The sequence below is a fragment of the Enhydra lutris genome, unplaced genomic scaffold (assembly GCF_002288905.1).
Source record: "Enhydra lutris kenyoni isolate GAN:26980312 unplaced genomic scaffold, ASM228890v2 scaffoldscaffold11, whole genome shotgun sequence".
Lineage (NCBI taxonomy): Eukaryota > Metazoa > Chordata > Mammalia > Carnivora > Mustelidae > Enhydra > Enhydra lutris.
In genome coordinates, this window is record NW_019154095.1 from 38,719,782 (window position 1) to 38,742,104 (window position 22,323).

General features: G+C 37.0%; 1 protein-coding gene across 1 annotated transcript in view; it reads right to left on the bottom strand.

Moving 5' to 3' along the window:
* LOC111144432 (lysine acetyltransferase 6A) overlaps positions 1-22,323 on the bottom strand; it is a 111,782-nt gene that overhangs the window by 52,043 nt on the left and 37,416 nt on the right. Inside the window, exon 3 of the mRNA XM_022498735.1 lies at positions 2,473-2,581. Within this exon, the coding sequence (XP_022354443.1) occupies positions 2,473-2,581 (109 nt within the window). The remainder of the gene's footprint in view (positions 1-2,472; positions 2,582-22,323) is intronic.

The window sequence follows — 22,323 nt, forward strand, 5'->3', positions numbered from 1 at the left end:
GGCTATTGTAATAGCCAGGTCCCGCTGCCCTCCAAACATTCTTGCCTTCTGAAAAAATACCAATTGACACCTTGTACAGTTCCCTCCCACACTAAATAGGGCCGATCTGTGTGCTGAAATGACAGTCTAAGGCTAGGTAATAAAAGATATTATAGGTACCACCTTGCTCTCTCTCTCTCTCAGATTCCTGCTTAGGGGAACCCAGCTGTCATGCCATGGGCACACATGCAGCCCTATGAAGAAGTCTGCCTGGCAAAGAACTAAGGCTCCCTGTCAACAGGCAGCATGAAGTTGCCAGCCAGGTAAGTCAGTCATCATGGAATGGAAGCCTTCAGATAACTGAGGGCCAGTTAAAATCTTGACTGCAACCTCATAAAAGATCCTAAGTCAAAACCACTCAGGTAAGCCACTCCTAAATTCATGATCAACAGGAACATGAATTTTAAAATGTTGCTTTTTTAGCTGCTACATTTTGGAGTTATTTCTAAAGCAATAGATAACCAATGGTTATTCATCCTATAGCTCTTTAAAAGTTTCCTCTATTGTTTTCAAATTGCAAAGAACTCAGAGACCACCTCAAATATAACATGATTTACAAGGCAGGGCTATCACCCAACTCTCCCTCCCCCTCACCCCATTTTATTCCCACCTCACCTGAGCAGACCTATTTTTATCTGTTTTATATACTTGGGGTCCCACATTTTTTAAGGGTTCTTCTACGGAAACAGTTTGGAAATTACTGCAATGTAGGATATGTCACCATATTTTTGTCCAATATTTTATGATTTTATGGTTTATATTTAACTGTAAAGTCCACCCAGAGTTCATTTTGGTTTGTGATATTATGCTGGATATGGTCACCTACCACTCAAGATCTCTTGCTGCTGCCTTCGAAAACCTTCTGTAAATAAAAACCAAAAACCTGAAAGCTATATACTTCCTAGATTCCTTTGCAGCTAGCTATGCTCTAGATATGAATTAAATTCTATCAACTAGATGTATTGAGTGATTATTTTGAAAAGGAGAAGTGAAACAAAGACCACTTTTCTCTTGGTACTGTTTTCTAATGATAGTCATGAAAATGCCAATACCCATCCACTCTTCACCTTTATGGCTATCCAGAGGTAATTGTGATATTGGCCAAATTCAGCCTTTCAATATCCAAATTCAGCTAAAGTCCTCCAGCAGCCTCCTGCTTCCACCTCTTCCAAATGGAGGCAGATGTAAGTGACTCTCCTGGTGGATCAGTTCTGTGATATTCCAGAATCAGTCCTTAAAGCCCAGCTTAGAGCTTACTTCTTCAACCCTTCTAATAATTTCACAAACATCTGGTCCTGGTATTAAATTTCCTTCCTCTTGAAATATCTAGAGTGGTTTCTGGTTTCTCAACTAAATCGTGACTGTTACAGTATAAAACACTGAAAATTAAGCCAATGATCAAAGATAATGTATAATGTTGGTTTACTCATATGGCCTTCCTACAAAAACTTGTAAGTTCTGAAATTGTAGACCAAGAATATCTCTGGAATTAACAAACCAGGAAAGTCTTTGCAAAACTGTTTTTGTAGCAACATGGACGGGACTGGAAGAGATTATGCTGAGTGAAATAAGTCAAGCAGAGAGAGTCAATTATCATATGGTTTCACTTATTTGTGGAGCATAACAAATTACATGGAGGACATGGGGAGATGGAGAGGAGAAGGGAGTCGAGGGAAATTGGAAGGGGAGGTGAACCATGAGAGACTATGGACTCTGAAAAACAATCTGAGGGTTTTTAAGGGGTGGGGGGTGGGAGGTTGGGGGAACCAGGTGGTGGGTATTAGAGAGGGCACGGATTGCATGGAGCACTGGGTGTGGTGCAAAAACAATGAACACTGTTACGCTGAAAAGAAATAAAAAATTTAAAAAATAATAACAATAAAAAATTTTAAAAAAATAGACAAATGGATAAAGGAAAAAACAAAAACAAAAAACTGTTTTTAGAGTCCAGGATTTCACAGAGCTCACTAAATTGCAGTGTCAACATTCCATTTCCCAGTGTGAATATGTAAGTTTCTATCAAGAAAAACAAATCTCTTATCATCCTGGCTCTATTCATAAAGCCTGATGCATAAATCAAGAAAGATAAGTAGTGATTATTAAAGAAACCAGCAATAATTTCAAACTGATTGCTGTGATTTGAACAGATGTTTGACAGTCAAATATAAAGATCAACAGGAAAAAATAATCTATGGAAAGAGTTTTATAAAAAACAAACAAACAAAAAGACTAAGACCTGATTTAAATTAACTGAATAAAACATTTCAACTATACATTTAAATCCCTCCCTTGTCTAGAAGCTCATCTCAGTTACCTTAAACCAGAATCAAATTAAAGTATTCGTTTTATAAGGCTCAAGGATACCATCTCAGTTAAATACACCTCCCTCTTGACAGACCACAGATGTCAAAAGGAATCCAAGGGATTACATACCACTGTTGCCACAGTCGGCACAGGAGATGAGTTCCTCCGGCTTCTTTTCTCGGTTTTGTTCTTTTGTACCAAGACAGAAACTACAGATGGGGATTGGTTCAGCAACAGGCTATAAAGAAAAAAACAATTCACTCAGGTACGAGTACTTTCTTTTAGTATTAATACAAAGACATTAAAATTTTTTAATTTTAAATTCTTATGAGAGTTTATACATAACCTTAAGACAACTGTTACCATGCTCCTAAATCTCCAACTAAGTAAGGGAGTTTTTTGTTTTGTTTTGTTTTTTGTTTTTCTTTAGTAAGCAAGTTTCTACAAAGCCTGCTTTGGCTGGACCTTTACAACCAGTCCTTGTAGTGACAATTTTGGTCCAAAAAAATTATTATCTCAACTATACTGGTCACTTAGAAACTAAATGACACAGTATGGATTAAACAAAGCAAATCCTTCACCTAAGATTAAAAATTTCAACTGAATTAAGCATAAGAAATCACAGCCTCAGTCCTTAAAACGTGATGTCACGTAGGAGAAGTGACGAATGTGCATAAATAAGCACCACATAAGGTGATGGACGTTAAGTGCTAGAGAGGCAAACAGGAAATGCTCTGTACAAAAATGAGAAAGAAATGTCAGTTGTGGTTTGGAGAAGGGTTTAAAGAAGAAGATAACATGTATTAAGCACTGGTACTATGCTATGGGATCTTAAGAAGTTTGTCCAAGCACAACTGATAGTAACTGTTAAAACTGGGTTGAAACCTAGGTTTCTATGTTCCTCTATAGCACAGAGGATGAAGAGAAAGGCAGTACAAGTAGAATAAACAAGAAGAACTTAGGTGTGCAGTCTGCTAAAGCCAGTGCTTACAGGATCCAGTTTCTGTGATAACTATGGGGGCACGGATACATCAGATTGTGAAGATTGCCCCTGAATGTCTTACAAAGAAGCTGGACTTTATCCCACGGAAGAGAACAATAGAAGACTATTGAATCAAAAGATGATCACCTGTATTTGAAAAAAAACTCAGTAGCAATATCAAATAAAAATGGGGGGAAACCTAAAGACACGTAGAACATTTAAACAATGACTACAAAAGTCTGGTGAAGACAAGATATTAACCTGAACCGAAGATTAAGGAAGAAAAAACAAACCAGGAACAGAAAAAAATAGCTATGGACTTAGAAACCGACTACCTATGAAAGTTGACAGAAAAGAAAGTGAGTTAACTATATATGACTAACTTAATGAAAAGATGGTGTAAACCATTAAGTCATCTGCAAGAAGAAAAGCAGGAGAAAAATAAAGAAATACTAAGTTTGATGTTAGGTGTGTTTAGTTGGAGGCACTCTCAGTCAAATCTTAACCATTTATGTGGGACAGAGATATAAAGTCCTCAAGATTTTTTTAGTCCACTGGAGAACACAGATAAAATGTCCATCACTACCGTGACAGAAGGGTTACAACAAGAAACAACAGAGGAAGGGAATCAAGCTGGAGAAAAGTGTGTCAGGAGAAGGTTTCCCAGACTTAAGTTCTTCTGGAGGTATTTTGACAGGGAGACCGACTGATGGGGTGTTCAAACAAAATACAGAATTCTGGCTTGGGAGGAGTGGAATGAGCTTAGTTTGGGACTTACTGAGCTTAAAATACCTATGGAGCATCCATGTAGCAATGTCCATCAACTTTACAATACAGGGATCTGAAGTTCAAGAGAAAGGTTAGTCTAGAAATGAAAATCTAGAAATCATATACCTACAAAATGGCATTAAGACCTTCAAAGTTGATGAGTTCTCCCATGGAGAACAGGTAGAAAGTATTCTGACCTAAGGTCAGAATACAAATATTGAAGTGGCTGTTAGAGGAAACTGCCTGGGAAGGAAAATGGATTACTGAGAGAGTTGGATGATACATCAATAATGTCCAACACAAGCAAATCAACAGTATTCCTCAGCCAAGAGATGAAATGAGAGATGAACAGCTGCAAGTTGTCTTAATAATTGTGATTCTGGTAAAGATTGCCACATCCTTTCCCAACTAGAATTTAAATAAAAATTGGGGGGCAAAAAAGAAATATGAAAAAGAACAGGGGAGTAAAGTCAGGAAAGACTTCATTGAGGAGTAGAAACTGCAAGTAAGCAAGCTCTCTCGGTGAACAGGCAAGCCACTAAATGGAAACTATTAACAGCATATTTAACTAACAAATGGCTTATATCCAGAATATACACTGAACTCTTACATATCAGTATGGAGAAGACAGACAATTCAATAGAAACGTAGGCAAAAAAATTCAAAAGGCACTTCAAAACAGCAAATACGTGAATAATATATAAATGGCCAATGAACATAAGAAAAGATGCTCAACCTCATTAGCCATCAAGGAAGCAGATCTCCAAGAACGGCTAGAATTCAAAGCCTGGCAATAGTAATGTTAAGAAAGTAGAACAACAGAACTCTTACACTGCTGACAAGAATATAAATTGACAAAACTAATCTGAAAACTATTTGACAGTATCTACTAAAATTAAACACAGGCATATCATATGAGCCAGCACTTCCACTCCTTGCTATATATCCATCAAATGAAGTACACACACATATGTACAATAAAACATACACAAACATGATCAGAACAGCATTATTCATAAAATTTACTCAAACAAAAATTACCCAAATAACCAGCAATGGGTGCACAGATAAACTGTGTTATATCCAAACATATATATAAACATATATATAAACAAATTACAGTCAACAACTTGTATTACTATCACAAAAATACTGAATGAGAGAACAGACATGGAAGAATACTTAGTATATCATTTTACTTATATAAAGTTTAAAAACAGTTCTACATTACTGCAAGTTGAGACAGCAGTTATCTTTAGAGAGAAAAGAAGAGGTAGTGAATTGGAAAGGGACTTCTGAAGTGCTGGTAATGTTCTTTTTCTTGACCTGCATGGTGTTTTCATGGAAGTTAATAATATTTAAGGTACATATTTATAATCTGTGCACTTTTCTGTATGCTTATTTTAATTAGAGTTGTCAAACGTAAACTAATGAACATCTATAAAGGAGGACAATGTTACCTCTGGAATATTCTGAAAGAAATACCAACAGTGACTTGGACATTGCAGTTTGGAACTTAGAAGAAAGAACAGGCTAGAGAGATTTAAAAGACAGCAACGTGCTGACAGCACCCAGTGAGAAGCAGGAGTGAAGTTGTAGTAACGGACTGAGAACAAGGGGAGGAGAGTGAAGAAGTGAGATAAAAATCTAAGACAGAAGAATATCAACATTTAGAAGCATGGGGGGTAGGGAGGAAGGGGCAAGAAAGAACTAGTGAAGACAAGATATTAACCTGAACCGAAGGTTCTGAGGGAAAACAGAACCAAGAGGAAGTGATGACTGACACAAGAATTACGAGACACAGAGAGCAACCAACAATCAATGTTGGGAAAATAAAGTATCTACTGGATTGTACAACTAAGCAACAGTTGGAAATGTCACTAACAGTGTGCCTTTTTCAGTGACAGGATAAGAACTAAACTCACAGGAACCAACAAACTGCCATGAAAGGAAAGAGAGCAGACAGAAGATAGCTTTAAAAAATGGCAATGGGTTTTGATGTGTTCTAGGTATTTAAGATGAGAAAGACTAAACCTATTTAAATGTGGAAGAGAAGACAGACATGGTCAAAGAGATTCAAGAAAAAAGAAATAACAGGAACATATTATTTAACAAGGTTTAAAGCTACACTGCTCAATATGGTGACCACTAAAACACGTGGCTATTTAAACTTGAAATAAAACAGATGTAACTCCTCCGTCACACTAGCTACCTTTCAAGTACTCAACATTCACATGTGGCTAGTGATTATGGTACTGGACAGCACAAATATAGAACAATTCCATCATTATAGAAAGTTCTACTGGGTAACACTGGTTTTGGAAAAAAGGATGCATTTTAAAGCAAAGATAAAGGGACTTTATAGTACAGGATGGTGTAGATGCCTATTTTTTGTAGGAGAGATGGTGGGAAAAGGGAAATGTTGAGGGTGCTTATTTCTGACAGCCTCATTATTTCTGGAAAACAGGAAATAAAATTCACCTGCCAAAAGTGGGGCAGGAATTGGATATATATAGCACAAAAAAGTGCTGACTGAGAAAACTGACAGGTGAGATAGACTGGGTCCAAGAACAAAGATAACAAAAACACCCTCCTATCAAAATGGAAGGTGGACACACATTTTTCAGATAAGAAAGAATCAGAAAAAATATGTATTAACAGAGAATAAATTCAAAACAGGAGAGAGAAAAGTCAATGGAGTCCCTGCAAAAAGGCCTCCATCTCTTCACTAAAACAGAAGACAATATTACTTGCTTAAACTGAAGTAAATAGGTATGGGTTTGGGTAGTTACAGAGAGCAAAAAAAAAAATGTGGAAGTCTCTGTGTGGAAGATGAAAGAGAATCAATTAGTGATGGAAATAAAACTGTCAAACAGCCTTAACCATACAGCTAACATTGGATAGTTCTATTTGTAGTTTTTCTAACCAAAATGGTTATACAAGTTTCCTTACCATCTCTGAAGCCTTGGACTGACAAAATCAGAGAGCTGTACATTGAGGAGACAAACCAAAGAGTGAAGTCCACTAGAATGCAAATGCAAACAGTCGACCTTTGAACAACATCGGTTTAAACTACCCAGGTCCACTTACAGATTTTTTACAGTATACTACTGCAAGTGTATTTTATCTTCCCTATGATTTTCTTAGTAAGATTTCTGTTTCTCTAGCATACTTAATTTTAAGAATAGAGTATATTAATACATATAACATACAAAATATGTATTAATTATGTTTATGTTATTGGTAAGGCTTCAGATCAACAGTAGGCTATTTAGTTAAGTTTTGGGGAGCCTACTACAGAGGTCAGAGTACTGCATTGTTCCAGAAGGATCAACTAAAATGGTGGGCCACAAAGTTGAGGCTGGACATCATAAGTAGAAGGGGTCTTACAAAAAGTATCTGAAGTCAAGGTACCAAGGGAATCCTGATAAACTAAAAATAAAGGTCCAGTAGGAAGTAAAAGGACTGAAGACTGGAGTCCACAGTGAAACTTTAGAATTTGTGATTTCCAAAGTATAAAGTCCTAGCTAACAAAGGAAACCTCAAATCGTAAATGTGCATGAATTCTTTAATATTTAGTTAGCACTAGTATAGAAATTTGAGGGAAGAGTTGTGAAAAAGGCAGCTAAAGCCCCAACTTTCATAGACTTTACACTCTGACTACAGAAAAAAGTAAAATTAAAGATAATAAAATTAAGCAGCCAAGAAGCTGGGAAAGCATGATATTAGAAGAATCATATAAATGTGTTCAAGTCAGTAAAAATGATGACTGAGCCCCAAAATAGGAAAGCTTAACAAAAACTTTTCTGAAGTTTTAGAGAAAACACTGGTAAATGACAGAAACCCAGCACATACTTTTAAAAAAAGCAGAGATCGGGGCGCCTGGGTGGCTCAGTGGGTTAAAGCCTTCAGCTCAGGTCATGATCTCAGAGTCCTGGGATTGAGCCCCACATTAGGCTCTCTGCTCAGCAGGGAGCCTGCTTCCTCCTCTCTCTCTGCCTGCCTCTCTGCCTACTTGTAATCTCTGTCTGTCAAATAAATAAATAAAATCTTAAAAAAATAAATTTAAAAAAAATAAATTTAAAAAAATTTAAAAAAAAAAAGCAGAGATCATGCTATTAGTAGATGGGAAGAACTTCACATCAGAAGAATTGTTCAGTAAAGGAAGAAAAATCATCTTAGAGGCAGTGAAGACCAAGGAATGTTTTAACTCTTCTTTGGTCTCTCCCCACCTCATCCTCTTTTTAAAATAGGGTATGAAAATGGAAAAGCAGCTCTACTAGTAGGATATGGACATAATTCCATGTAATGATGTACTAGTGCTAAACTAGTGGTACCACTTTCACACACATGAAGTACATTATATTACTTCAGCAGTCTGGCTAAAAAAGGAACAAGTTGGGGTGGTGCCTTGATGGCTCAGTCAGTTAAGTGTCTGGTCATGATCTCAGACTCATGCGACAGAGCCTGAACTGGGCTCCGAACTCAGTGGGGAGTCTGCTTAAGATTCTCTCTCCTAATCTTAAAAGGGGGGGGGGCACGCACCTGGGTGGCTCAGCAGGTTAAAGCCTCTGCCTTCAGCTCAGGTCATGTTCTCAGGGTCCTAGGATCGAGCCCCACATCATCAGACTCTCTGCTCAGCGGGGAGCCTGCTCGCCCCACTCCCCCACCCCCACACCGCCAGCCTCTCTGCCTACTTGTGATCTCTGTCAAATGAATAAATAAAAATCTTTAAAAAAAAAAAAGATTCTCTCTCCCTCTGCCCCTCAAATAAATAAATAAATCTTAAAAAAAAAAAAAAAAAAGGAATAAGTTGTGTTCAGATAAAGAATCCTGTGTAACCTGCAGTTGTGGTGGAGATGGAGAAGCCTACATTATAGTAAGAAACTAAAAGGCAGGGCCGCAGGGGTGGCTCAGTCGATTAAGCATCTGCCTTCAGCTCAGGTCATGACCTTGGGGTTCTGGGATGAGCCCTCCTGCTGGGCGGGAGCCCGCTTCTCCCTCTCCCTGACACTCCCTTTGCTTGTGCTCTGTCAAGTAAATAAAATCTTAAAAAACAAAAAAACAAAACCTAGTATCTAGCAGCTGCTGCTGCTGCTGCTACTAAAGGGCAGAACAGGACTGTATTACAATTCAAAATCAGTTATCATAAATAACATACATTAGTAACAGCAAGTTCTTGCTTAATCTACTGCTACTTTCAGGGATAGATCAGATCATACTTAAGGAAGCCAACATACAAAATGAAGAAAAGAGAAAGTCTGAAAAACAAATTATTGTTATTTTCCAGCATAGGAAATGCAGTCTTCAAAAATTAAAACTATGTAGTAATCTGTCTTCAAATATGCATCCTTATCACCTAGAACTAAAATAAAGTTCCCAATGGCAGAAAATGTTATTTAAATCATACTAAGAAATACTTAGCAAAACTGTCTCTATATATTCCCATATATTCTCTGTAACATTACTGCTGTTAATATTTCTACATACGATCAATGCTTCATATTGCCAGATTTTTTTTTCTATTCCAAAACAAAACAACTAAGGTCATTTAAATCTGTTCATTGAAGCTGGTGAGGGGAGAAGGGTAGCAATTTACACAAACCGGCTACCTCGTCACTTAGAGCTGTGTAGACAGTCTAATTCAATTATTATGATACTTATCAAATGACCACAGTCTTAGACCTTGCCTACCCACTATATAAAACAACATGCTAATGACAACCTTACCTAAATTTTAACAGTATTGATTTTTTTAATGTTTTTATTTAAATTTCAGATAGTTAACATACAGTGTGTAATACTAGTTTCAGGTGTATCATTTAGTGATTCAGTATTGATAGTTACAGAGTGAAAATCAGGCTGAAAAAATATATGTTAAGTCAAATATAGACTCTGATTCAAAGAGACTCAAATTACATAGGAAGTTTTCAGTAACATGGGGCACCACAGCTATAATGTCCTTAACCTAAACATTTCACACTGAAGATGTTTACTCTTTGGCATCATAGAACCAAGCACAAAAATGATAAATATTTCAGCTACCAAAACAAAAATGAATCCACAGAAAACTACTACTACTAGCAATAATTATATATTGATAATTTCAGAGTATGTTTTAAAGTGCAATTTGGGAAAGAATAATAATACTCCGAGGATTAGTCATTTTAGCTGATAAGATTACAAACCAAAAAAAGTGACTTAAATAAATCATCTAGCTTACAAATACAAATACATCTAGCTTACAATACAAACCTATGAGTTTTTCTCCGATCAAACAGCACACCTGATCAGTAAATTGTGTGGTTTGTTTTAGAATGTGCTTAATTCTGTTAAGTGCATAAAAAATTCCAACTCCAGATCATTTTCATTCCCAAAATATTAATGAGCAGGACAGTAAGTCAGAAAGGGCTAAAACTACATTGGGTTCACTGTAAGATTTGAACCTGAAATGTACTAGGGTGATTCCAGGGCAGTGAAGAGACATTTGTTAACATTTTCCAAGTGAAACTCTACAAGCTGGTTTCCATTTTTCCTCTATCACAGAGATATAATAACAACTGGTAACTTACGAATATAGTTTTTAAAAACCTGTGTAGAGATAGGCAACATGCCATATAACCACTGTTCCGGTCCTGTCCAAGCACACACAGTCTTATAGCTTACTGTTTTCCTATCTATATAAAGTGAACCTGTTCCTAAAGCTAATAAAACAAGAAAAAAAGTTTGTAGCAAATGACTTTACACACCATTAAACACAGGAGCAAGAGTAAACCTGTTAAAAGGTAAATCAGAGCACATCACTGGGCTGCCCCAAATCCTCCATGCAGTCTAGTGGTTTTCACCCTAGATTAAACACCAAATGAACTACAAGGCCCCATGTGATCTGCACCCCCACATATAAATACCCAATTACCTCTCTGACCCATCTTCTACAGCTCTCTCCCTCTTACATTCTACACTGGCTTCCTTGCTAGATAGAACAAGTCAAACGTTCCAATCACAGGGCCTTTGCATTTGCTTACCCTCTCTCTGCAATGCTCTTCCCTAGATCCTTCCAATCTTTAATCAAAAGTCCCTTTCTCAGCATCAGCAAGGCTTTCCTTGACCACTGCATCGAACATTTCAAAACAACTTACCAACGACAAGAATTTATATCCCCCTTCTTTGCTTTATTTCTTCCCCTTAACCCTTTTCACTAATTAACATATTGTGTGCTCTGTCTCCCACTAAATATAAACTCTATAAGCTTCATTTCCATCTGTTTGTTGAGGACTGTATTCCTAGCACCGTGAACAGTACTAACTTAACTAGTTATTATTGGTTATAATTATTATTAGTACTATTAGTATTTAGTTATTCTAGCTAGTGTAGAATGTAAGAGGGAGAGAGCAATAGAAGATGGGTCAGAGAGGTAATTGTGTATTTATATGGTCCTAACCCAGTAAGAATGGTGCCTAACATACAGTATGCATCCAACAACTGCTTAATACCTTAATTAAACTACCCTGCAGAACCAGAAATAATAATAAAAATACTATCTTAGAGCAATGAGTTTGCAGGAGCCTGATAAAGATGTGTGCATCTTAATAATATATAAATGCTCTACTGTTTACAAAGCAATCTCACAAAGTAATTTCATGGACTCAATAACTAAATTTAAAATTTCTGGCACAGCAACCCACTTCCATTCAATTTCTCCAAAGTAGGGGGGGAGACTTGTGGTAGCAGGCACTTAGACTGCACCTTTTGTCATCTGTTGCCTGAGGGTGCCTTAAGCACCATGCCGAGATCTTCATAATAATCACCAGATGGCAGCATTGAGGCAAATACATAGTAGATGCTCTGGTAAGTAAGCAGTGGAGTAGCGTTTGACTTGAGCTTTTGGAAATAGCTTTTAAAACCAGAAACAGCAAAAATTTTGCCCAATGATCTCTGCTATGAGATTTATACTATGAAAGAAATAATTTTTAGACACAATCACTTAGACTATCTTAAAAATTTCTGTATCATCTAAGGCATTCCAATCTGAAAGTCCAATTTTCATTTTCCCCAAAGACTTGTCCTTAATTTTTTTGAAACCATTATCCACTTGTTACTGTCTCCACTTTCTAATATCTTCTGAGGAACTCAAATCTATCTTCTTGTCTCTGTTCTTAAACACTGACATAAAGAATAGTCGAGAATCTGTTTTTTAAAAAAAAGAATCTGTATTGTTCTATGTAATTATTTCTAGTTTTCTCCAGACTGAACTGAGTAAGTTCTAGAATTTATGACCACCAGAATTTTCAAGGGAAAAAAAAATGCACATATAAACTTAGATTTACGACTTCAGGAACCTCTAAGAAATCATTTCATAAGCTATCAGGCAATAAAGATGTGTGATTTCTTAAAAGCTACAAAATTTCTCAAGTTTTATGGCCACTGGAAATTACTAAGACAAATTAACATAGCTGATATTAAGAGTATGAAAGTACATAACTCACATAAGACTCCCTATAACATCCAAAGATGCACTAAGCAATAATGGTCACATCATTCTTCCTTAGACTTAATACATATGCATATATACATATACATATATACATATAAAATTCTATAAAGAATTATAAAAACATTATTAAAAACATATTCATCTATAATTACTGCAACTCATTTTTTAAAAAATCAAGTAGTATGACACAAATGAACACTTTTATATAAAAATTAATTATTATAAATTAATTAATTTATATAAATTCCACTTAGATGAGGAACCTACAAGTAGTTAAATGCATACAGGCTGAATGTAGAACAGAGGTTACCAGAAGCTGGAAGAAAGGGAAGAATGGGTAAGTTATTGCTTAATGAGTACAGACTCTGAGAGGATGAAAAAGTTCTGGAAATGGATAATGGTAATGGTTTCGAAGCACTGTGATATACATAATGCCACTGAATTATACACTGAAAAGTGTTTAGCATGGCAAATTCTGTTATTGTTACAATTCTTAAAAACTGAACTAAAAAATTAAGTAGTATAAAAAAATTAAGTGGTATGTTTCAGTCTCACAGACCACATGATTTAAATAATAGGTCAAAACTCACACAGTGAGAAGCAACTACTTCTAATTTGTCTTCATCTTAAAAACCTCTATCTTTTGGGCGCCTATGTGGCTCAGTTGGTTGATCGACTTGCCTTCGGCTCAGGTCATGATCCCGGACTTCCAGGATCAAGCCCTGCATCGGGCTCCCAGCTCCTTGGGGAGTCTGCTTCTCCCTCCGACCTTCTCCTCTCTCATGCTCTCTCTCACTCATTCTCTCTCAAATAAATAAAATCTTTAAAAAACAAAACAAAACAAAACAAAAAAAACTCGGGGCACCTGGGTGGCTCAGTGAGTTAAGCCTCTGCCTTCGGCTCAGGTCATGATCTCAGGGGCCTGGGATCGAGCCCCGCATCGGGCTCTCTGCTCAGCAGTGAGCCTGCTTCCTCCTCTCTCTGCCTACTTGTGATCTCTCTCTCTCTCTCTCTCTGTCTGTCAAATAAATAAATAATTAATTAATAAAAAAAAAACTTCTATCTTTTAACTGTTCCTGTGGAACCCTTTATGATGTTAACCCTGACTATAGTAATTAATCAGACTTAGCAATACAGTTTCAATCCCCCTCAAATGAAAAAAGTTTTAATTACTAATCACAAATTCTGGCTACTAAATTTAAATGTTAGCCATTTTATTCTCACTGTTCCCACATCGAAGTTGGTTTCATCTTTTAATCTCATTATATAAAAATAGCTCACCCTTATACCTTAATATTTTTCTTGTAAGATAAGTCTAACAATTAAAATCTATATCTATCAAGCACTGCTCAGTCATAAACTAAAACCTCTTTCTGACTGCTATGTATCTGATCCAGCCATGTTACCACGCATGAAACACCAAAAGCTCCTCTCAAATCTACCCACCTAACTCACTTCTTTACTTTTTTTCAATCTACCACCTCGCCTACCTTTGAATTCTTCTAGTGGTTCCAAGGTATTTGTTTATCCTCCCCCTTAATTCTCCCACATTACAATCAAGTAAAGTAAATTTAACTGCCAAGTTCATTTTTTTCAATGGATATTTACTTCACAGAACTTGTAACGTTAATAATTTTCAGCTGAGATATCATTTACTAGTTGATAATATCTACTGCTGAAATACTCTATTATGTATAATAAAGCTAAAATAATGGCTCTATTGTACATAATAAATACCCAAAGGATAAAAAAGGAGGTTAGAAAGGAGAAAATTATTCTTAGGCATGATATAGTGGAAGAAATAAAAATGATGCTCAATGGCTGAGCACAAGGAAAACAAATTATTAGGAGGTTATCAAAATACCATCCAAAGCATAAGAAATCTGGTAGATATACATTAAGCATTGTAACAGAACATAAAAATGTGATTAAGATAACAAAGCAGCGGTACTGATATTTTCAAAGCACTTAGAAATGTCAGTAAATACAAAACAAAATCCACACAAAATTATTAAAAAACAACTGAATAGTATTCACATTACCCCCTTAACCAAAAAATTTTAAAGTAAGTCTTTTGAGAGGGTATCTGCACAAGTACTTTTTTCCGATATAATAAGGCAAACAGGCGCATAGAACTAACTCACTTTAGGAAACGAATGGTTTGTTAGAAGGTACTTGTACTGTTGAGAAGGCTGAATATCCTAATACAGTGTTCTCTTCCGGCAAGCCCTCCTCTCAGTTTTATCCAGTTCATGCTTTCACTACTAACGGCCTTGCATGAACTCTTCCTGCTCCTCCCAAATCCTTTCTGACAGTTTAGAATTTAGTTTTTTTTTTATCTTTTCCAAAAGACGGTACTAAGTAAGCAGAAATCACCCTAGACCTCTTAAGTACACCTTGTACACTGTATATACTAAATAAGCATTTACTGAACTTGAAATACAACAAAATCATGCTTAGCTCTAAAAAGGTTTATCAATTCTTACTCAAAGCTTCTCCTCCAAGATGCAATAATCTTCACAAGCACTGTCCTTGGGTAGGATTTAATCTCTCCAAATTTGTCAGCATTCCATACACTATCAAACACTCCATGGTTGCTTATTAAACTTTTTTTAGATCATCTTTTCTTCAAAGTATATAGTTGCAAAATACATATAATATTAAAACAATATGAGTGGCCTGGAAAAGAGTCTATTTTCTATTATTAATAGTCTACAATAAGGTAACCCTGTATAATTCTAATCAGTTCCAATATAACCCATTAGCCATTACAAAGTTTTAGTAGAGGTACTAAATTGAATTTTTATTTTGATGAGTTCATTCAATGACTTGTACAATTAGACACAATAAGATTATTAGTGATATAATTAGATCAGTAATGATCAATTTCAGCTTACACTTTTACCATGTATACAGTCCACTGTAAATTTAAATGAGAAAGCAGTCATCTATCTAAGATACTGTAACAATTTTCTTTTTCCTAATCTGGGGTGACATCAAAAATAACAATGTGCATATTTGCTGAGTTTAAGTTCTATGCTAAGAAACTGCAGAGTTCTTTCTTTCACATATTCATCAGTTCTTTGAAAGCTCCACTTCGTTTGTCAGTGATGTATCATTCTCTTCATTCATCCAAATAACATACTGCCAAGTTATTACTGCTTCTCCTTTCCTTTGTGGTCCTTTACTTTCTATTTTAGTTTGTTTTATATCCCCTATGGCTCTTTCCTAATTCAGAGTCACATCACCATACGCAATCTTCTACAAGGACTGACTCACTGTAGTCTTTGATTTTTTTTTTTCTTGCACATTGCTTTCAGATTAATCACCAAAAAATACTGTTTTTAAAATCTAGCTACCATCCTGGCTCAAAACTTACACAGCATATATCCTAAATGCCAACTCCTATAGCTTGGTGTTCAATTGCTTCCATCATATATATCAAACTACTTTTCTCATACTATCTTTCTATACTCCCAATCTATTCACTTGTCTTCAGAGATCACATTTTATGCTTTTTCTCCAGGTTTTACCCTGTCCCTCAAAGTCCTCTGTATCCTTGCCACTAGGAATCAACTCTGCAGAGCTCAGAAACGAGTAAGTTCTGCCACTTATGGCTTCACTTTGCCCAAGTTAGTTAGCCTCTTTGGTGTAGAATGGTACAACATACCTACCTTTCTTTTTAAGTTACCATAAAGATTAAATAGGATAAAGTTATGGAAGTGTGATTCAAATGTAAAAACCATCTAATAAATGCTGATTTCTTATATCCCCTTTCAAAATTTTATCTCTCCGGGGCGCCTGGGTGGCTCAGTGGGTTAAGCCGCTGCCTTCGGCTCAGGTCATGATCTCAGAGTCCTGGGATCGAGCCCCGCATCGGGCTCTCTGCTCTCTAGGGAAGCCTGCTTCCTCCTCTCTCTCTGCCTGCCTCTCTGCCTGCTTGTGATCTCTCTGTCAAATAAATAAATAAAATCTTTAAAAAAAAAAAATTTTATCTCTCCTTCAAAGCTTATCTTTGATAAGGAACCACTGCAACTTTTTAATTACTTTTATTAATATATAATGTATTATTTGCCCCAGGGGTACAGGTATGTGAATCATCAGGCTTACATATTTCACAGCACTCACCATAGCCCACACGCTCCCCAGTATCCATAACCCAGCCACCCTATACATGCTAAAAATATATAAAATATAAATATATATAAAATATATAAAAGTGATGGTTTAGAAGCAGCAAAATGTTCAACAAGACTTTCCCACTCACTGCATTTTTAAGAAACTACAACCGTAGGCATTTATTCTGGCCAAACTATGGTCTAAAATAAGTAACTGGTTGAACAAATTGGCATACAGCATTATTTTAAGACCTACCAAAAATAATAACTTATACATATCTGATAGTATGTGCAGTGTTCTGCTACTATCAGAATCATGGTGTTTGGAACTAGAAGGGATCTTCAAAAAACATTAGACATTTGACCCTTGAATACAGGAGTTAGGGGCACTGACCACCCCCTTCCCAAGTCAAAAATCTGTGTGTAACTTTTGATTCCCTAAAACCTTAATAACTAATAGTCCACTATTGACTGGAAGTCTCCCCAATAGCATGAACACTTAACATGTATTTTGTGTATCTATATTATATACTGTATTCTTACAATAAAATAAGCTAAAGAAAAGAAAATCTTATTAAAACCACAAGCAGAGATGTCTGGCTGCTCAGTCAGTGGAGCATGCGACTCCTGATCTCAGGGTTGGGAGTCTGAGCCCCGTGCTACATGTAGAGATTACTTAAAAATAAAATCTTAAAAAAAAAAAAAAAGGAAAATCATAAGGAAAAGAAAATGTTTATACTACCATACTATATTTGTCAAAAAATCACATATAAGTGGATCTGCACAGCTGAAACCTGTGTTCAATGGTCAACTGTATACTAATTTTACCAAAGATAAAAATCATTTCAAAAGCCATAATGAGGGGCGCCTGGGTGGCTCAGTCAGTTAAGCCTCACCTTCAGCTCAGGTCATGATCCCAGTGTCCTGGGATTGAGCCCCACATTGGGGCTCCTTGTTCAGCAGGGAGCCTGCTTCTCCCTCTCCCTCTGCCTGCTACTCCCCCTGCCTGAGCTCCCTCTTTAAATTAATAAATAAAAATCTGGGGGAAAAAAAAAAAGCTATAATGACCAGTAACAGTGACTGAAGTTACTCAAAGTCAGGTACCCTAAGTCCAATACACTAAACAGTTTCAACTCGGTTACTCAATTTCAGTATATGTGATGCCGAAGTAAACAACCTACAGATAAATTCATTTTAAAAAAGAAAGACAGACTATAGATGGAAAGTGTTGAGTTTACATTACTGGTAAACAGTGATTACTATTTACTAACAATATGGGGCAGCAGAATTTAAACTTATATATACAAAACTGACCAGAGATTCTCCTACCTTCCTCAAAGAACAGCATTACTCATAGCAGTAGTTTGGTTCTAAGCAGAGCAGAAAGAACCTACCCACGGAACGAAGGCAAAAGTAAGATGGAGGCCTCAGGAACCCAGTCAGAAGCACTATATAATTCAAGTCCCTGAGCATTTGTAGGGACCTGAGGAAAAAAAAAAATGATGTTTCCCACAAGAATTAAGGAGCTTGTCAAAAGACAAGCCTCAGCTGTCAGCTGCATCGAGGCTGCAGTGGGAAGTGCTATCCTACCTATAAAGCATCCTGAAGTTAGTTCTAGGACTTCGAGAAGTAAGCCAAGAATATTCAATACATCTTTGCCAGCTTCATCGTTTTCAGTTATAAGAGAAAAGCTTTACTAGTTATCCTAATTATAAAATCATGATATTCTCTCTTTAAAAATTAGATAATTAGGGATGCCTGGATGGCTCAGTCGGTTGAGTTCCAACTCTTCTTCTCAGCTCAGGTCTCAATCTCAGGATCATGAGTTCCAGCCCCACACTGGGCTCCATGCTGGGTGTGGACCCCATATTAAAAAAAAAAAAAAAAAGATAATAAAGGGAAAAAAGACAGTAAACTCCTCTCCTAAGCTTTCTCTTCCTCCCCTGTAACACAACTAGCATTAATAAACAGCTGAAGCAGTTATACATGCTTTACAAATGTTAACACTTTTAGACCTAACAACTGCCCTATGGGTTATGTACTATTATCACCAGATGAGAAAACAGATGCCCAGAAAGACTAATTTACCCAAGATCATAAAAAGTAGAGGACCTACTTACTAACCCTAGGCTGTCTGACTCCAGAGCCCGTGCTCTTCCACATGGGACTGCGCTCTCTTCTTATGTATACTGTTCTCAGCTTTTCTTTCTTTCTTTTTTTAAGATATTTATTTATTTATTTGAGAGAGACAACGAGAGAGGAAACATAAGCAGGGGAAGTGGGAGAGGGAGAAGCTGGCTTCCCATCAAGCAGGGAGCCCAATGCAGGGCTCCATCCAAGGACCCTGGGATCGTGACCTAAACTGAAGGCAGATGCTTAGTGACTGAGCCTCCCAGGTGCCCCAGTTCTCAGCTTTTCCTACATACAGTTTAAAATCAAAACAAAACACAAAGTAGGTCCAAACTACATTTGTTAAATTTATTTCCACATCAACAAATCCAAGTCAGCATCATCTTTCTAATGGCCATATAACATTTCACTACCTGTTGTAAGAAATTTAGCCAATCCCATACTGATAAACATTCAATACTTCTAATTTTTTATCACACTGAATACTGTAATCAAACACCCCTGTACATACATCTTTGCTCACTTTTTGGATTATTTCCTTAGGATATATTTCTTGAACTGGAATTGCTGGGTCAAAAGATTTACACATTTCTAAGACTTTTGACACATATTGCCTCTCTAAGGCTGTACTCCCACCAATAATATCTGTGCCAGCTATGAAGCTGTTGTTTCAATTCCAAGCTCGCCCTTACTCTGCTTTGTGGTGCTAGGCTCAGAATGCATATGTCATTTCTTCTCTGTCAGCCACCTTCCCATTAGGCTCCACCGACAGGGAACACTAGAAGGATACAAGAAAGTAAATATGAAAAAAAAGAAAAAGAAAGAAAGAAAGTAAAATGACAAAAAAATGGACCCTTCTACTCTTCCTGCCAGTGACACTCTAGCATGGGTCCTTTTCCCCAGCAACAGCAGTTGCTCACAGACTTCAGCTTCCTACAGAAGACTGATTTCTCCCAGAAGCAGCCTCATCATGCTCCCTCAGAAGTACCAGGAGCAGCGGAGCAACAAATCCTTTTGGAGGCTTGCATCTCAACCTTTGGGACCCTTCTGTAATGTTTTTATAGCAATCAAGCAGTGAGACCTCCTCAAAAATGTGAATCCAAGCTCCATGGGACCCCTCCTCTAAGCCTCTAGGTTCTAATAACCCCTATCTCCTTCTTCTTTTCCTCCAGCTCTAGAGGTGGTAGCTGCTTAAGGAAGTTACTACCTGTGTCACTTCAGTGTTCCCATTTGTTTGTCACTTCTCTCAGCCTCTGCTTTATCAATTCCCTGGACCACACTCTCTCATACTTTCTGTTTTCCTTCCTATAACATGACTGGTATGTTATTTGATAGTTCAATAACTTGGCATCTCTATCTTCAGGGCAGTGTTATGGACTGAACTGTATCCCCCCGCCAACCCAGAATTCTTGGGCTGAAGCCCTAACCCTTAATGTGACTGTATCCGGAGAAAGGTCTTTTAAGGAAAAATTAAGTTTAAGTGAGGTCCCAAGGTTGGGGGCCCTAATCTTAAGAGTTCTGGTATATTACAAGAGAAAGAAAGGGGGGACAGCGGCATGCATTTATGTGCCCAGAGAAAAGGTCATATGAAACACAGCAAAAAGGTAGCCAGCTGCAAAACAAGGAGAGATGGCTCAGGAGAAATCAATCATGCTAGCACCCTGATCTTGGACTTCCAGCCTCCAGAACTGTGAGAAGAAAAAAAATCCTTATTTTTTTAAGCCACCCAGTCTATGGTATTCTGTTTTTAAGCACTAGATGACTAAGTCAGCTAATGAAATCACCTCACCCTACTCTCATCCTCAATATTATCTCCACATATAATTATCCATACTATCTCTTATACATAAGGACACTGAGTCAGATGCCAGAGAAACAAGATGCAACAAAAACTGGTTCCCTGCTGCTGGGTCTTACAACCTAATTGTAAAAATAAAACATATGCATTAAAAACACATTGCAATACAGAGTAGCACACGATAAGGAACAAATGCAATGAGAATACCGTAGTTAAAGGAGACCAAATGAGCCTATTCAAATTTATGTTTTGCTAAACTGTAAGTCTAAAGGATTCAGAAAAAAGGAAGTAGGATGCCATCTTATTTTTTTAAGAGCTATATAAAGCTTTAATTAATAGCAAAGACCTTTTCTTTAGACCTGGACTTAAGCAGTCTCAACAAATCAAAGAATAAAAAGTAATTTTTTTCTCTGAAATCAGACATTGTCTAGATACTCAACATTATCAGCAGTCTTGAAAATAAGAACTCCAAATTTAAAGATCTCATATTATCTTCTTTAATTCAACATACATTAAATAAATGAAATCACTTTTGTTCTAGAAATGTCTATTTGCAATGCTGATTAAGAGTTAAAAATCAATACCTCTCTAAGCTATCTTCAAAGTCCTTTGAGAAAATGTCTCTTCCTGAAGAACAGAAAGATTTTTTAAAAGCAATGTAATAATTTCAGGTAGTTACCAGTACCTTATCTTCTCCACACTATCCTAATATTGCCCAGAAATACATACGTGCACATGTATATACACACACCCTAAGTCGATATTACATCAAATTAAAATTTCTCTGAGACTTAAATATATTTCATCTTCAGTACTACCACCATAACAGTATAAATAAAGCCTTAAGTGTTTAACAAGTTTGAAGCCGGAGGACAGTAGCTTTTCAAAAGAAAAGACAGTATAATGAGGGTGGAGAACACAGTGACGTAACGCTCAACAAGGAAAGCCCTGACAAGTGTAGCCTGCACACACACAATAAGAGATCAGGAAAGCGAGGCTGGTTTGGTTTCATGCTGCAAATTTTTGGCAGACATTCAATTCCTTCTGCTGTTTTCCTAGCCAGCACATTTATCTATGTAATGTCACCAGATCTAGGGAGGGAGTGAGCTTGAGAGGAGGGGGAAGAGGAGAAAAAATGTTTTACGGGCTGCCAGCCCCTCCGCACATGCTGTTACTATACAAAGGATGTCTAGAAAGCCAACGTGCTGCACAGATCCAAATGCTACAAGCAGACACACGCACGCACATGCACGCGTGCGCACGCGCACACACACACACACGCACACACACACACACACACACACACGCACGCGCGTGCGCAATGCACTCCACCCAAAGAACAACTGCAGAAAAAGGAAACTGCCTTTCGAAACAAGAAAGCCTATAATTAAAGTCTTGATTCACAAGCAGAGACTCCCTTCTGAAATTGATTTCAGTTCTTGGGGGAAGGACGGAGGCAGGAAGGTATTCTAACCCTGTGGGGAAACAACCAGTATTCTTCAAAAAAGCCTGAGTTGGTCTGGTCCATCCCAACTACAAGCATATGCTACAGAATGTAATAGAAACAAACCAATAATACTCCTGAGAAGCGAAAGTATCCTGTCAAATAACAATTACCTTATGAATACCTGATGACACTTTACCAATGAATATATGGAACGAAAATGAATTTTAAGAAACAGTTTAGGTA